The sequence below is a fragment of the Neomonachus schauinslandi genome, chromosome 4, assembly GCF_002201575.2.
Source record: "Neomonachus schauinslandi chromosome 4, ASM220157v2, whole genome shotgun sequence".
Classification (NCBI taxonomy): domain Eukaryota; kingdom Metazoa; phylum Chordata; class Mammalia; order Carnivora; family Phocidae; genus Neomonachus; species Neomonachus schauinslandi.
Genome location: NC_058406.1, coordinates 101,261,504 through 101,278,993, shown reverse-complemented (window position 1 = coordinate 101,278,993; position 17,490 = coordinate 101,261,504). Strand labels below are relative to the sequence as shown.

The window sequence follows — 17,490 nt, the reverse complement described above, 5'->3', positions numbered from 1 at the left end:
CTTCTCCCTCCATCCCTCCTTCCCTCCCTGGCCCTTCCCTTGCTTTGACAACTGTGCAATGAAGGATCAAAACACTGGACCCAGCACAGGGTGGGGAGGGCCACTAGTCACTCTTGTCCCCCAGTGTTTGTTAGGCTGAGCCTTGGAGGCCAGAGGGTTAGAGGGCTGATGCTTCTTTGTTATTCTTTCCTAGCTGCCTTAGGGTGAGGGTGGAGGGGAGAAGGGGGAATAAAAGGCAAGAAAAAAGAGATTCTTTATAAGAGCTACTTTTGAAGAAGGATGATATCTTTACACTTCTGAGTGCCCAGGTAATCATTTATTCAACAAATTCTTGAGCACCTGTTGATGGGCCAGACCCTGTTATAGTTGCCACAGATGCTACTCTACTAATCATCCCCCCCCAACGCCGTGACATTGAAATAGGACCTGCAGCTGTGGCCTAGCCTCCATGGCTCTAAGGTGCGTCCATCAGCAAGTACTAGAAGCTCTGTTTCTAGAATTTCAGAGATGCAGGCTGGCTTTTGCTCAGTTGGTCGTGGTTCTGTGATGGTGTCTCTGGGATTTAGGTTAGAGCCATAGAGGCTATATAAGCCTTTTGGTTCTACCTTGAATGTTGCTCCTCCCATGTTCTTCCTGCTACTGGAGGAGCGCTGGTCATAATTGGGTAAGTAATAAATAGCAGACCAATAGTAAACATAAAATTGTTTCCAAGGCTTATTTAACCTATAGTAAGTGATATAAATTAGCTGTAAGAGGTATTTCTCAAGTTTGTCCATTATTAAACATAATGGCGCAGGTGGTCAAGGGAAGCTTGGCATTTCTTAGAAGTCCATTATCAGCAAAATGGTGAAAAAATTATCATAATTCAGATTTTATTCATTTGACTCTTGTGCTAATGTACATAATAACTGGTTTAAATTAGCTTTATGAAGAAGATGTTTTCTTCATGACAAATATATAACAAGGTAATGGGAGAAATTTTAAAGCAGCAGTTTATACTGTTATTCCTTACAAATGATTTATTTTGTCATTGTGAAGCTACCCTTTGCCTAGGTTGAAATATTAATATCTGGAAAGAATTGACAGCATTTCTATAAGAAGCACCTAAATCGCATCATCTACTAATCTAGACTGACTGTACATGTGTATACATCCCTGCCGTTCTGTGCCTCTGTCCTCTTAAGCCTGCATGAGCGAGATTTAGTGACTTCATTGGTATGTGATGGTTGATGATGGTACTAATTAAAGAAGACAGAATGGAGCAGATGCCTTCTAATTCCACAAAGGCGAAGAACAGGAGTAAGATACAATGATGCAGCATGGACATGGCTTGGTGCTTTCTGGCTCAAGAGGCCACTGCCCTCTGAGATTCCTTCCATGCCTTCAGTTGGGCTCAGAAATTCTATTCAGATCAGTAGAAACCAACCGAATAATGTCTGTGTCAAGCTTTGTGCTAGGAGCTATAATTTTAATTCTAGATCAGAAGCCCAAGTCTATTTGAGTTAGCTTTAAAACTGGAAGTTGTAATTTTACATTATTGGGAGAAAACCCTTTATAGTTGGACTTTCTGTGTAATGGAGTTGTCATGCTTGTCCACACCCTTGCAGGTAAAAAGGGAGTGTACATGACGGATATAACGCCTCAAGGTGTGGCTATGAAAGCTGGTGTCCTGGCTGGTGATCACTTGATTGAAGTGAACGGAGAGAATGTCGAAGATGCCAGCCATGAGGAAGTGGTTGCCAAGGTATAGCCCAGAGGGGTATTTTTCTTACCTTTCACTCTGTTCTTGTTGGAAGTGACAGGAAGACACGAATGGTAGTTTATGATGGGAGGAATATAATGATGAGAAGTTAACGAACCCTTTGTATTAAGAGGGTACAGACTCACTAGTGGTGTCAGCAGTGTTAACATAGGGTTTTGGAATAAGGCCTTTGCTAGTTTCAGGTTTTCGGAGAGAAGCATTCTAAAGAATCGTTAACTTTAGTTTCTGGATCTTATTTGTACCTGATTGGGAGTCCCCTCTGAATTTATAACAAAGTCGGTGTTTTACTAAAATGTTTTAATACAAGCTGGCAGATAACCAATGTGGTGAGGGATACAGAGCTACACATGGGGAGTGTTGGAAGACCCGTTCTTCTATTCAGATCAATAGAAACCAACCGAATAATGTCTGTGTCAAGCCCAAATCTTACATCCCAGCACAGTTCCATGACACATGGATAACACTCTGAGGTTTTCCTTTGAGGTCATATGGAACCTTGAAAACTGACCAACTTTATCTTTTCTTGGTAGAATAATTTTTCAAAATAGACCTTAACTTGATTTTCCAAACTCCTTCTCTAGACTTAAGTACCTCACTTAAGTACCCTTCTGGGTTTTCTGAATTCTAGCTCTCACGTAGGTTCAGTTAGCATCTGTGTGGGTGAGGGCATACACAACTGTGGACGTGGAGATAGTGTTGACTATTATTGATGGTAGGTGGGAGTATCATAGTTTAAACCTGGGCCTTACATTCCATCTTTTCTATCGAATCTGGAGACTGTGTGCCTCTAGGAAGAAACTTCCCTGCTTCCCAGCATTGTTCTTGGAGATGGCTGTCAGTCTTACCTGTGTGTGCTGTTGCAGGTGAAGAAATCCGGAAGCCGAGTCGTGTTCCTGCTGGTGGACAAGGAGACTGACAAGCTCCATGCTGAGCAGAAGATAAAATTCAAGAGAGAAACAGCCAGTTTGAAATTGCTACCCCACCAGCCCCGGGTTGTGGAGATGAAGAAGGGAAGCAATGGCTATGGTTTCTATCTAAGGGCAGGCCCAGAACAGAAAGGTAAGGCACTAGAAGAACAGAAAACCTGGTGGTGTAACCATCTAATTCTTCACCCACTCTGACTCCAGAGTTCTGTTAGGCCCCCGAGTCCCTACCAGCTGCATGAGGGGACAGTGAGAGACTAGAAAGCACGGCTGGGTCATTTTCCATGGGGGCCATGATGGGCATCTCAAGGTTTCCTTAGCAGAATGATAAGGCAAAATTTTGGATCTGGGCAGTAGTATGCTGTAAATTTGCTCTCTGGAAAAAAAAAAATGCCCTAACTTGTAGCATTTGTTGATTTTTTTGTTTATTTTTTTGTGGTGTAAATACTCCCAATATACCTGATTTCAAGCCATGAATGTGCTGTCACAGAATGCAAAGTTGAGAAGTCTTGAACAGAAATGGTTCTCACAAGCTGGTGTGAGCCAACTCCAATACACCACTGGATCTGAGTCAGGGGTGTGGGTCGGGATCTGGGAAACAAATAGAATCCGGAATCTTTCTGATTCCTTATAACTCAACAAGGAAAGAACTAAGGTCCTTATAGGGAAGCTGAATATATAAAGGAATGCAGACTCAGGCAAACTGTTGTTCTAGACATTGCTATTTTCTTTTCATTATGTATATTTATGTTAATTCATCAAATATTAATTTGATTCATATTATATAAAAACATCCTCAGGGCCTTATAGAATATCAAGTGAATCAAACAGGAATTCTTTAGTCAAGGAGCCCACTATTTAGTAGAGGAAATACACACATATGTCCATAACTGAAGGTGGATGGTGAGGGGCACCTTAATGTGGGGTAGAGTAGTATTGGAATTTAAGATTGGAGCAGTTTTTTTTACTAAAAAAGTACTGGAAGGCCTCATGGTAGAGATAGCAGCTGAGCTCAGGCTTTGTAGCGTGAATAAAATTTGGACAAGTAGACGGTATGGGGACAATGAAGGCCATTCCATGAGGATAGGATTGTGTGAACAAAGCAGGGAAACATGGGTGCCGTTTGGCATCTAATGCGTGGCACAGAAAACAACGTTAGAAAGGTAGGTTGGAAAGAGGTGATGAGGGCCTTCAATGCCAAGTTGAAGAGTTTGGACTTGGCTCTGTAGTTGATGGGGAGTGAAAAGTTTTTTCAACAGTGTGAGAGGAAAAAATTAAGCCTACAGCATCTTGGGGCTTTATATATCTCAATTACTCCTAATAATTCTGCAAGAAGAATTTCTGAAATTGAGGGCAGGGAGAAGATACAGTAATTATTATAAGGACAAATAGTTGTGGCTTAACTAGGATCAAATTCAGGTCTTGTTCAGTTCTAAAGACCTCACTTGTGCCGTTGTAGCCAGGAATGACTTGGTCAGACCTTGCATCAAGATGAATCTGAAGGCAGATCTGTAGTGGAGAAGGCAAGGATTAGGGGCAGGGAGAGCAGTTGGTGAGGTGTTGTAGTCGTTAGGTAGAATTTAAGGCAGGAACTAATACCCACATGCACTTAGGGTAGAAGAAGTGGGGCCAGAGAGGAGAGGTGTCAAATATTAAGGTAGCATCAAATGACCTAGCAGTTGATTAGAATATGGGGAGTGGATACTGAGGAAGAATTGATGCTAAATATCAGTGACTGGGGTGATGGTGCTGCCATGGTCAGGTGACAAGGGGAGGGGCTTTGGGATGTGGGAGATGGGCAGAGATGACTTTTGGTTTGAATGTGTTACATTTGAGGGTCCTATGGGCTATCTAGTTGGAGATGCCCAGCAGCTAGCTGGAAAAGTAAAACTGGAGCTTGTTAAAATAGTGGGAGGGACAAAAAAAAAGTGTGAGAGATCTAAAGGCACCTGGTGAAGACAGTTCAAGTCAGGAGAGGAAGGGTAAAGGCGCATCCTTGAGGCAAGCACATACAAACACGTTCATAGTTGAATACACCCAATTGCTACTAAAATGCCAGCATGTGTTTCCTAGGCTCTGAGTTCTTTGGTTTTGTTCTTCTTTCTTCTTCCTGCCCCATTTTAATGGCTTAGCTTCTACATAAGATGTATGGGTACATGGATGCTCACTGACTTCCTGGGAACTTGCTGACTCTTAATGCTTAGCATGCTGTTTTGTCAAGATTGAGTCTCAGACACTTTGGTAACAACCGGATTCTTTTCTTTAAGATCCTTTCATCAGTAATGGCTGAATTTGTTCCTGGAGTAAGTTGTGGGCAGGGAATGAGGCTGGATAGGGTGCTTATCGTCTTCCTTGGGTGCCAGTGGGAGGGGCAGTCGTATGCAGCGTGCCTTTTAAATTTATGTTATCAGAGCCTTTGGCTTCAGCAGAAATTCGACAGCTTAATTTAGGGGTCTTTCTGATAATTTTATTTAATTTTGGGGGAGGGTAGGTCAAGTCATCAAGGACATAGATTCCGGAAGTCCAGCAGAGGAGGCTGGCTTGAAGAACAATGACCTGTTAGTCGCTGTCAACGGCGAGTCTGTGGAATCCCTGGATCATGACAGTGTGGTAGAAATGATTAGAAAGGGCGGAGATCAGACTTCACTGCTGGTGGTGGACAAAGAGACGGACAACATGTATAGACTGGTAAATAATTTAAGGCCGCATATTCATGCATTAAGGTTGGGTCCATTCACTCAAGTCCTCACACTGTGGCTAAGTTACCACTTTGATTTTCAAACTGGAAGGGCATAACAATCATCATTAAGGCTGCATTGAAGTTCAAATTGGTAGTGATAAGAGAATGCCAAGTGATTGGTACATGAGTTTTAAGTCCTTAGATTCAAAATTTTGAAAGAATTTGCAAATGTAACTATAGAATTACTTTTGGTAATCTGAGAAAAATCTATGAACAATAGCCTAGAAATAGGCAGATGTAGCCCTACCTTTCCCAAATAGGAAACAACCAGATTTTAAAACTATAGACCAATTAATTCCATTAACCCCACATAAAAGCCTAGAAAGGATTGTTAAACAGCTTCTAAGCCCTTAGCAAGGAAAGAGAAACACGAATTCACCAAGACTAACCTTAGTGTCAAACTAACCATATTTGCTCTCAGCTTTTAATCACAACAGGTGTTATCTGCATGTTTTGTTTTTAAATAATCTTTTAATTTTATCACAAGAACTGAGGTGTTCAGTCTAGCTTAACAGACATTTGGGGGCCTTCTGCCGATACCATCTGCCTCACTACGTGATGGTCACACAGATGAACAAAGATGGACTTGTTCCAGGTGATATACAATAATGGAACATCCAAAGGTGCATAAATAATACAGAGGGAGGAATATGGTAGGGGGTGGTATTAGCCCCTTTTTATAGATTAGCAATTTCTTAGTCCCTCTAAACTTCATTTTTTAAAAAGTCACCCACCTCAGCCTGTATTTGAACCCAAGTTCTTAATTCATTATACCATATACCCTCTCAGCACATTTTGATTAGCAATTTTAAGGTACTGTGTAAAGAAAATTAAAGAGTGAACTGGATGATAGAACAGTTAATGGGTTTTTAGCTAGTTGTACAACCATACCTGAAGAATAATTGATACTGGAACAACGTCAGTCTGAATAGATGTCTCCAGTGGTATGCTTCTTATCCTAAGCTAGTTTATTACCACATTTGGATGGAGACATGGAAAACATTTAATATACTTAAGTCATACAGATGGCTTAATGTGTTGATGGGTAATTAATTTACTAGAGATTATAATATTCAAAATATCCAGTCAGGATAGAAAGAAGAATAAAAACTAATAAGTTTAAGTTTGTTTTTTTTATTTTTTATTTTTTATTTATTTGCGAGAGAGAGAATGAGAGACAGAGAGCATGAGAGGGAGGAGGGTCAGAGGGAGAAGCAGACTCCCCACTGAGCAAGGAGCCCGATGTGGGACTCGATCCTGGGACTCCAGGATCATGACCTAGGCCGAAGGCAGTCGCTTAACCAACTGAGCCACCCAGGCGCCCCCTAATAAGTTTAAGTTTAAACAGGAATGAATTTCAGGTACTAAACTAACTTAAAACGAAATTGTATGAATACCAAATGGTGAGACCTGATTTGAGGACTACAAAGAAAGACCAGAAACCTGATGATACTCTTAAGTAGCTGCCCCCACCCCCCAAAAGGTAATTTAAAGTTACCTTAACTGACACTTGGCCTTCGGAGGTGATAGTACTACTGTACTGAGTTGTTCAGACCATACTTGAAATGACCAGTAATGTAATCCTGGGCAAGTTACCCTCCCTGTGCTTGCCTTCTTAGTTGTAAGATGGGGATAGCTACTGTGAAGGGTTATTTGAGGTAATATTTAGAACATTTAGAATAATGCCTGGCACATAGAAATGTTGTTTGTTAAGTCAACACCGTGTGCAGTTCTGAGAACATGACTATAAGAAGGCCAGTGTCAAGAAAGGTAATCAGGGCAGAGGTTTGGGAAATCACCATGTGAATATTTAGTTTGAATAAGCATAGGCTTTGGGGAAGAAAGGAGAACATCTTCAAGAATTTGAAAGGCTAAATGGTAACTATGTAAGGTGATAGATATGTTAATTACCTTGATTGTGGTGATCACTTCACAATGTGTATGTGTATCAAATAATACTATGCACCTTGAATATATACAATTTGTCAATTACACTTTAATAAAGCTGGAAAAAACATGAAGGAAACATTGACAAACTTGAAAGTAGAAATAGACAGTTCTACCATAATAGTTGGGAGATTTCAATATCCCATTCTCTATCATGGATAGAACCACCAGTCAGAAGATAAGGAACCCAAGGACTTGATGAACAAAGGAAACCAGCTAGATCTAACAGAAATACAGAGCACTCTACCCAACAACAGAACACATTCTTCTCAAGGGCACATAGGACATTCTCCAGGATAGACCATATGTTAGACCACAGATTAAGTCACAAGAGCCAAAAGATGGAATCAACCCAAGTGTCCACTGTCAAATGAATGGATATAAAGATGTAAATATAGTGTATGTATGTGTGTGTGTGTGTATGTTCTTCATATGTATATATATGTGTATATATATATAATATAAACATACATATATATAAAATATACACACATATATAAATATACACATATATACACACATATATATAAAAGAATTCAGAAGGCTATTACATGCAAGAAGTCCTTATTTTTGAGGTGTTCTATGGGGCATAGCTTAATCAAATAGAGAATGTCTAGGGAGCTAGCTTTTGGCTTAAGGACAGCTGAAGCTGCCAGAAACAGGGGGAGCCATTTTTGCCAAGTGGTGACCTCCCATTTGGTGGGAAAGTTTAGGCAGAAGTCAGGAGGTCACTGCTCTGGCTGCTGTAAAGGGGATTCTGGCATCAGTGCTTTTCCAGTCCCTCCTGATTTTATGACAATGATTTAACTATAATGTTCTGGTTTAATATGAGAGAACTTTGATCTAAAAAGATGCCTGTCCCCATCTTCTCCCTCCCTCCCCTTAAACCCCCTCTAAAGTAGGTTACATACAGGGGTGGGTGGCTCAGTGGGGGATCTTTGAGATACATCGTTGAATAAAACAAACACCTAAAGCAGTTCCTGGCACATACTAGGCACGCAAATAACTGAAAGTGAATAAAAACTCATTGACTGTTTAATGTTACTGTACTTACCTTCAAGATCAGCTGCTACTATCACATACAGTTGATTTGCCTGTTGGGTAGTGATGTCAGAGGTATTTTTGTATGTAATGAGTCACTGATACTTTCCACATTTTTTTAAAAGACTTTATTTATTTATTTGTCAGAGAGAGAGGGCACAAGCAGGGGGAGTGGCAGGCAGAGGGAGAAGCAGGCTCCCCGCTGAGCAGGGAGCCCGATGCAAGACTCTATCCCAGGACCCTGGGATCACGATCTGAGCCAAAGGCAGATGCTTAACTGACTGAGCCACCCAGGTGTCCCAACTTTCCACATTTTAAAGACAGACAGAAATGTGGGACATTTGCAAGTATATCACTGAAAGTTCTGAAATTTAGTTGAACCGGGTAAGTAGGAGTTCTTAGCTGGTGTTACTCTTATTTAGAAAGGAAGATGTGGTCTCGTGGTTAGTGAGAGAGATGATAACCAGAGGACCCCAATCTAATTTTAGCCAGGCTGCTGAACAGTACAATTTGGGGCAGAGTGCACACTGTACTCACTTTCAATTGCTTGATTTTCTACTCATGGCCTAACAAATGTCCTGGATACTTGTGGGCAGCAATTTAACTGCTGATCCAGGATCTTACCATACCCAAAGCTACCCTTTTAATTCTCAATTAAAACCCACAGTCTACTAAGCTTTTAATTCTTTTAAAAAATCAGTCATATGTTTCCTGTTCTATGTCTCTTTTGTATTCAAGACCATCACTCCCTTCTTCGCATGGATGGTCTGAGAGTGGAGATGGATTAGAAGTATTTAAAGATGGTGAGGAGTTTGGCATTAACAGGAGTGTCAGCTAATGATTACAACAAACAATAGTAAAATGAGTACAACAAATTACTCTGTGTACTTCAGATGGTAATAAAAATAGTGTTTTGTTTCACTTTCTCTGATGTGTTTAAGGAGCTCTGAAGACCATCTCACTGAGGAGGAAGGGCTAGATGAACCTATTATGCATGAGTTACAGGGCAAGTCACTCGATGTGTGTCATCTCCCACAGGGACACTGCCTACAGTTGGTCAGTGACAGTAAAAAAAACTAGCATTTTTGTTAGTTATTTTTGCATCTTTGTACAACATCCTATACTGCTTTTATTTTATGTATATGCGAATTTATTTACTCCATAGCCAAGCTCAATCTTTCTTTATACCTTTTCTGGTTGGGGTAGTATAGAAATTTTACTGCCCACAACCAGATGTGTCTGCCAGGCTTGTGGAACATGCATGACCCCTTGTAAATTAAGCTAGCACATTTAATAATGTGTAACTACTCATACTTAAAATTAATGGTTTTTTCCCTTTATTTTCAAAAGGCTCATTTTTCTCCATTTCTCTACTATCAAAGTCAAGAACTGCCTAATGGTTCTGTCAAGGAGACTACAGCTCCTACACCTGCTCCTCTAGAGGTTTCGAGTCCAGATACTACAGAGGAAGTAGGAGATCATAAGCCTAAGCTCTGCCGGCTGGTTAAAGGGGAAAACGGCTATGGCTTTCACTTAAATGCGATTCAGGGTCGGCCAGGCTCCTTCATCAAAGAGGTATGGTCATCTGGTTCTAGCAGGCCCATGAACACAGCCAGAGTGTCTCCCACTCATTGATGGCTTAGTAAAAAGGTTACATTGAAAAGCCTGCACTGAGGGTCTCACTTGGGTTTAAATAAATGCTGTCATGGTCCTGTACCCTTTAAGAGAGTGACTAGTACATCCTAAGCTCACATCTTTTGTTTTTCTTAAACACCTAATTGTCTTTAGAGACTTTCAAATCAAATAGAGCGATTCGACATGACTGTAGTGGACAGTCACTGTCAGCTCTGACTGGGAGTGATACCTGTTTACCTTGACACATTTGGCATAATGTCCCTAGCCTGTAGGGACTGACACTGAGAAGACTGTCCCTATGGCTCTCAAGTTAGGAATGCAGAAAGGGAACCTACGAAAGCAAATTAGTGCCTTCAACCCAGAAGACCTACAATACGATATTCAACCACTGTAACGCTACATATTTTTCTTCTGATGATCTTAATGATTTTTTTTAAAAGTTGAAGTATAGTTGACATACAATGTGATATCAGGTGTACAACATAGTGTTTTAACAATTCTATACATTACAAATGCTCCTCATTGGTAAGTGTAGTTACCACTGTCACATACAGTTATTAAATATTGTTGACTGTATTCCCTAAGCTGTACTTTTAATTCCTGTGATTTACTTATTTTATAACTGGAAGTTTGTACTTCTTATCCCCTTTGCCTATTTTGTCCATATCCCCCATCTACCTCTGTTTTGGCAACCAGTTTTTTCTCTGGATTTGAGTCTATTTCTGTTTGTTTCTTGGATTCTATATATAAGTGAAATCATGAGGTATGTGTCTTTTACAGTCTGACTTATTTCATTTAGCATAATACTATCTAAGCCCATCCATGTTGTTGTGAATGGCAAGATTTCCTTCTTTTTTATGGTTGAGTAATATTCCATTGTGTGACACATGCACACACATTTCTTCATCCATTCATCTATCCGTGGGCACTTAGGTGGCTTCCATAATCTTGGCTATTATAAATAATGCTGCTGTAAACATAGGGGTGCACAGATCTTCTCAAATTGGTGTTTTTGTTTTCTTTGGGAAAATACTCAAAAGTGGAATCAATGGGTCTTATGGTTTTTCTATCTTAAATTTTTTGAGGAATCTCTATACTGTTTTCCATGATGGCTGCACTGATTTACAGTCACACCCTCAGCACACTGGGGCTTATTCCCTTTTCTCCACATCCTTGCCAATACTTGTTATTTCCTATCTTTTTGGTACTAGCCATTCTGACAGGTGTGAGGTGATATCTCATTGTGGTTTTGATTTACATTTTCCAGATTAATAATGTTGAGCGTCTTGGGGTGCCTGGGTGGCTCAGTTGGTTAAGTGTCTGCCTTCGGCTCAGGTCATGATCCTGGAGTCCTAGGATTGGGCCCTGCCTCAGGCTCCCAGTTCAGCAGGGAGTCTGCTTCTCCCTCTGCCCCTTACCCTGCTTGTGTTCTCGCTCTCTCTTGGTCTCTCTCAAATAAATAAATGAAAATCTTAAAAAAAAATGTTTAGCATCTTTTCTCATGTGTCTCTTGGCCATGTGTATGTCTTTTTTGGGAAAATGCCTATTCAGGTCTTCTGCCCATTTCTTAATTGGATTATTTGTTGTTACTTGTTGTACGAGTTTATACATATTTTGGATATCAACCCCTCATCAGATCTATCATTTGCAAATATCTTCTCCATTCAGTAGGTTGCCCTTTCATTTTGTTGATGCTTTCCTCTGCTGTGCAAGAGCTTTTTAGTTTGACATAGTCTGAATAGTTTTTTTGCTTTTATTTCCCTTGCCTGAGGAGACAGATCTAGAAAAATGTTGCTAAAGCCGATGGCAGAGTAATTATTGCCTGTGTTTTCTTCTAGGAGTTTTATGGTTTCAGGTCTCATATTTAGGTCTTTAATCCATTTTAAGTTTATTTTTGTATGTGGTGTTAAGAAAGTGGTCCAGTTTCATTCTTTTGCATGTAGCTTTCCAGTTTTCCCAGCACAATGTATTGAAGACACTGTCTTTTCCCCACTCTATATTCTTACCTCCTTTGTTGTAGATTAATTGACCGTATAAGCGTGGGTTTATTTCTGGGCTCTCTATTCTGTTCCATTGATCTATGTGTCTACTTTTATGCCAGTACTACACAGTTTTGATTACTGTAGATTTGTGGTATACCTTGAAATCTAGGATTGTGAGACCCCAGCTTTGTTCTTCTTAAGATTGCTTTACCTATGCGGGATCTTTGTGGTTCCATACACATTTTTAAGATCTTTTGTTCAGTTTTGTGAAAACCACTATTGGAATTTTGATAGGAATTGCATGGAATCTGTAGATTGCTTTGGGTAGTATGGACATTTTAATACTATTAATCCTTCCAACCTATGAGCAAGGGCTATCTTTCCATTAACATCTTACAGTTTTCAGAGTACAGGCCTTTCAAACCTCCTTCTTAACCTTCATTAAGTTTATTCCTAGGTATTTTATTCTCTTTGAAGCAATTGTAAATGGGATTTCTTTCCTTCCTTCCTTCCTCCCTCCCTCTCTCTCCTCTTTCTCTCTCTCTTTTCTCCCTTCCTTCTTTTCTCTCTCTCTCTTTCTTTTTCTTTCTTTCCCAGTGTGGGGCTCAAACTCACAACCCAGAGATCAATAGTTGAATGCTCTTCTGAGCCAGCCAGGTGCCCCAAAGTGGAATTGTTTTCTAAATTTCTCTGCTACTTTGTTATTAGTGTACACCAACACAACAGATTTCTATATATTACATTTGTATCCTGCAACTTTATTGAATTCATTTACTCTAATAGTTTTTGGTGGAGTCTTCAGGGTTTTCTATATGTAGTATCATGTCAAATAGTGACAGTTTTACTTTTTCCTTACCAATTTAGATGTCCTTTATTTCTTTTCCAATTATTTATTTATTTATTTTTTTAAAAGATTTTATTTATTTATTTGAGACATAGAGAATGAGAGACAGAGAGCATGAGAGGGAGGAGGGTCAGAGGGAGAAGCAGACTCCCTGCCGAGCAGGGAGCCCGATGCGGGACTCGATCCCGGGACTCCAGGATCATGACCTGAGCCGAAGGCAGTCGCTTAACCAACTGAGCCACCCAGGCGCCCTCTTTTCCAATTTTTTAAAAAAGATTTACTTATTTATTTGCAAGAGAGGGAGAGAGAGAGATGGTGGGAAGGGGCAGAGGAAGAGAGAATCCCAAGCAGACTCTCCACTAGTGTGGAGCCCGACGTGGGGCTCAATCCCATAACCCTGAGATCACGACCTGAGCGGAAACCAAGAGGCAGATGCTTTGACCGAATGAGCCACCCAGGTGCCCCTCCTTTTCCAATTTTTGTAGCTAGAACGTCCAGTACCACATCAAATAAAGGTGGTAAGAATGGACATCCTTGTCTTCCTCCTGATCTTAGAGGAAAAGCTTTCAGCTTCTCACCATCGAGTATGATGTTAACTGAAGGCTTGTCATATAGGGTCTTAATTATGTTGAGGTATGTTCCCTCTGAACTCACTTTGTTTTTTTCATGTTGAATTTTGTCTAATGTTTTTTCTGCATTTATTGAGGTGGTCATTAGATTTTTGACTCTCATTTTGTTAATGTGGTGTATCATATTGATTTGTGGATATTGAACCATTCTTGTATCCCTGGGATAAATCCCACTCGAATATGGTTAATGATCCTTTTACTATGTTGTAGAATTTGGTTAGTTAGTATTTTGAGGAATTTTGCATCTATGTTCATTAGGCATATTGATGTGTAATTTTTTTTTTTTGGTGGTGTGTTTGTCTGGTTTTGTTATCAAAAACTGGCCTTGTAGAATGTTGGCCCTGTAGAATGAATTTGGAAGCTTTCCTTCCTCTTCTATTTTTTGGAATACTTTGAGAAGGATAGGTATTAACTCTTCTTTAAGTGTTTGGTAGAATTCACCTGTGAAGCCATCTGGTCCTAGACTTCTGTTTGTTGAGAGTTTTTGATTCCTGATTCAATTTGGTTACCAGTCTGCTCAGATTTTCTATTTTTTCCTGACTGAGAAGATTCTGTTTCCAGGAATGTATGTATTTCTTCTGGGTTGTCCAATCTATTTTTATTGAAGTATAGTTGACACATGTTACATTAGTTTTAGGTGTACAACATAGTGATTTGACAACTCTATATGTTATGCTGTGCTCAACCACAAGCGTAGGTACCATCTGTCAGCATACATTGTTGTAGTATCATTGACCATATTCCCTATGCCGTACCTTTTCCCTCATGATTTATTCACTCCAAATTCCAGCATTTTTGTGTATGGTGTGAGAAAGTGGTCATTCTCTTGCATGTAGCTGTCCAGTTTTCATAGCACCATTTATTGAAGGGACTGTCTGTTCCCCACTGTATATTCTTGCCTCCTTTGTTGATTAATTGACCATATAAGTGTGGGATCATTTCTGGGTTCTCTATTCTGTTCTGTTGATCTATGTGTCTATTTTTTGTGCCAGTACTACACTGTTTTGATTACTGTAGCTTTGTAGTATATCTTGAAATCTGGGATTGTGATATACCAAATTTTCTTCTCCTGTCTCAAGATTGCTTTGGCTATTTGGCATTCTTCTGTGGTTTCATATGAATTAGTATTATTTGTTCTAGTTCTGTGAAAAATGTTGTTGGTATTTTGATAGGAATTGCATTGAATCTATAGATTGCTTTGGGTAGTATGAACATTTTAACAATGTTTGTTCTTCCAATCTATGAGCATGAAATGTCTTTCCATTTGTTTGTGTCATCTTCGGTTTTTCATCAATGTCTTTTAAGTTTTCTGAGTACAGGCCTTATACCTTCTTTGTTAAGTTTATTCCTAGGTATTTTATTCTTTTTGGTGCAGTTGTATATAGAATTGTTTCCTAAATTCTTTTTCTGCTACTTTATTAGTGTATAGCAACACAACTGATTTCTGTGTATTAATTTTATATCTTGCAACTTTATTGAATTCATTTATTCTAATAGTTTTTTGGTGGAGTCTGTTGGGTTTTCTATGTATGGTATGCCATCTGCAAATAATAACAATTTTACTTTTTCCTTATCAATTTGGATGCCTTTTATTTATTGTCTGATTCTTGCAGCCAGGTCTTCCAGTGTTATGCTGGATAAAAGTGGCAAGAGGGAAGGCTGTCCAATTTATTGGCTTCTAATTTTTCATAATCATTTCTTATAATCCTTTGTATTTCTATAGTGTTGGTTGTAACTTCTTTCATTTCTCATTTTGAGTCCTTTTTTTCTTGATGAATCTGCCTAAAGGTATACAGTTTTGTTTATATTTCAGAGAACCAGCTCTTGATTTCATTGATCTTTTCTATTTTTTTTTTTATCTCTGTTTCCACTCAGATCTTTATTTCCTTTCTTCTACTAACTTTGGGCTTTGTTCTTTTTCTAGCTCTTTTAGGTATAAGGTTAAATTGAAATGTTCTTGTTTCTTGAGGTAGGGCAGTATATCTATAAGCTTCTTAGAACTGCTTTTACTGCATCCCAAAGACTGAATTGTGTTTTCATTTGTCTCCATGTATTTTTTGATTTCCTTCTTGATTTCTTGGTTGACCCATTCATTGTTTAGTAGTATGTTATTTGTGTTCTTTTTAGATTTTTTCTTGTGATTTCTAGTTTCATACTGTTGTGGTTGGAAAAGATACAGGATATGATTTCAATCATAAATTTATTGAGACCTGTTTTGTGGCCTGATGCAAGATCCTGGGGAATGTTCAATGTGTACTTGAAAACAATGTATATTTAGCTATTTATTTTTATTTTGTATTTAGCTATTTTTGGATGGAATGGTCTGTATGTACTTGTGAAGTCTATCTGATCTAATGTGTTGTTCAAAGTCACCATTTCCTCATTAATTTCTGTCTGGATGATATATCCATTGATGTAAGTGGAGTGTTAAAGCCACCTATGATTATCGTATCACTGTCAGTTTCTCCCTTTTGTCTATTAATAATTCATGTATTCTGGTGCTCCCATGTTGGGTGCATAGATATTTACGATTGTTACGTTGGATTGTTCCCTTTATCATTAGGTAGTGCCTTCGTCTCTAGCTAGTGTCTTTGTTTTAAAGTCTATTTTATCTAATGTAAGCATTGCTACCTTGGCTTTACTTTTGGCTTCCATTTGCATGGTATGTTTTCTAGCCCATCACTTTTAGCCTGTGTCTTTAGGCCTGAGGTGAGTCTCTTATAGGCAGCATATAAATGGGTCTTGTTTTTATATCCATTCAGTTACCCACTGCCTTTTGATTGGAGCATTTAGACCATTTACATTTAAAGTAATTATTGATAGGTATGTACCTATGACATTTTGTTAATTGTTTTCTGGCTGTTTTTGTAGTTCTATTCCTTTCTTCTTTTGCTCTGTTCCCTTGTGACTCTTGACTTTCTTTAGTGTTATGCCTGGATTCCTTTCTAATTTTTTTGGTATCTATTACAGGTTTTTGTTTATGGTTACCATGAAGTTCCCATAGAACATTCGAAATATATACAGTGTATATTAAGTTGATGATCACTTAAATTCAAACCCGTTTTTTTTTTTTTTTTTTTTTTTTTTTAAGAGAGAGAGAGCACAAACGAGTGTTGGGGAGGGAGGGCAGAGGGAAAGAGAGAATCCTAAGTAGGATCCACGCCCTGTGTGGAACCCGATGCAGGGGGCTTGATCTCACAACCCTGAGATCATGACCTAAGCCAAAATCAAGAGTCAGATGCTTAACTGCCTGAGACACCTAGGCATCCCAAATTCAAATACATTCTAAAGCACTACATTTTTATTCCTTCCCCTCCACACTTGGTGCATGTCTTATATCTTTTTATTTTGTAAATCTTTTTTTAAAAATATAATTGGTTTTACTACTTTTGTGTTTCAACCTTTAAGTGACTAAGCTACTACCTTTACTATATGTTTGCTTTTATTGGTGAAATTTTTTCCTTTCATAATTTTCTTCTAGTTATGGCCTTTTCTTTCCAGCCTGGAGAGGCCCTTCAACATTTCTTATAAGGCTGATTTAGGGGTTGTGACTTCTCTCTCCTTCAATTCTGAAAATAATCTTGCTGGGTAGAACATCCTTGCATGTAGGTTTTTTTCCTTTCAGCCCTTTGCAGGCCAGAGGGGGAGTGGGATTATATATATAATTTCAAAGTTTCTACTGAAAAATCAGCTGATAGCCTTTATGAGATTTCCCTCGTATGTAGCTAGTTGCATTTCTCTTGCTGCTTTTTATGTTTAATCTTTGACATTTTAATTATTATGGGTTTTGTTGTTCCTCCTTAGGTTCATCTTGCTTGGGGTTCTCCTGGAAGTCTGTCTCCTTCTCCAGGTTAGGGAAGTTTTCAGTTATTTCAGTTATTATTTCTTCAAATAAGCTTTCCGTCCTTTTCTCTCTTCTCCTTCTGGGATCCTTATATCACGAATGTTACCACACTCTGATGTTGTCCCAGAGACTCTTTAACCTTA

General features: G+C 39.0%; 1 protein-coding gene across 2 annotated transcripts in view; it reads left to right on the top strand.

Annotated features, from left to right (window-relative positions):
* PDZK1 (PDZ domain containing 1) overlaps positions 1-17,490 on the top strand; it is a 38,592-nt gene that overhangs the window by 17,662 nt on the left and 3,440 nt on the right. The window contains exons 4-7 of one of the 2 annotated variants that reach the window (XM_021688084.1): positions 1,608-1,744; positions 2,626-2,821; positions 5,177-5,373; positions 9,764-9,988. In XM_021688084.1, the coding sequence (XP_021543759.1) occupies positions 1,608-1,744; positions 2,626-2,821; positions 5,177-5,373; positions 9,764-9,988 (755 nt within the window). The remainder of the gene's footprint in view (positions 1-1,607; positions 1,745-2,625; positions 2,822-5,176; positions 5,374-9,763; positions 9,989-17,490) is intronic. The other variant, XM_021688085.1, reaches the window with a different exon arrangement.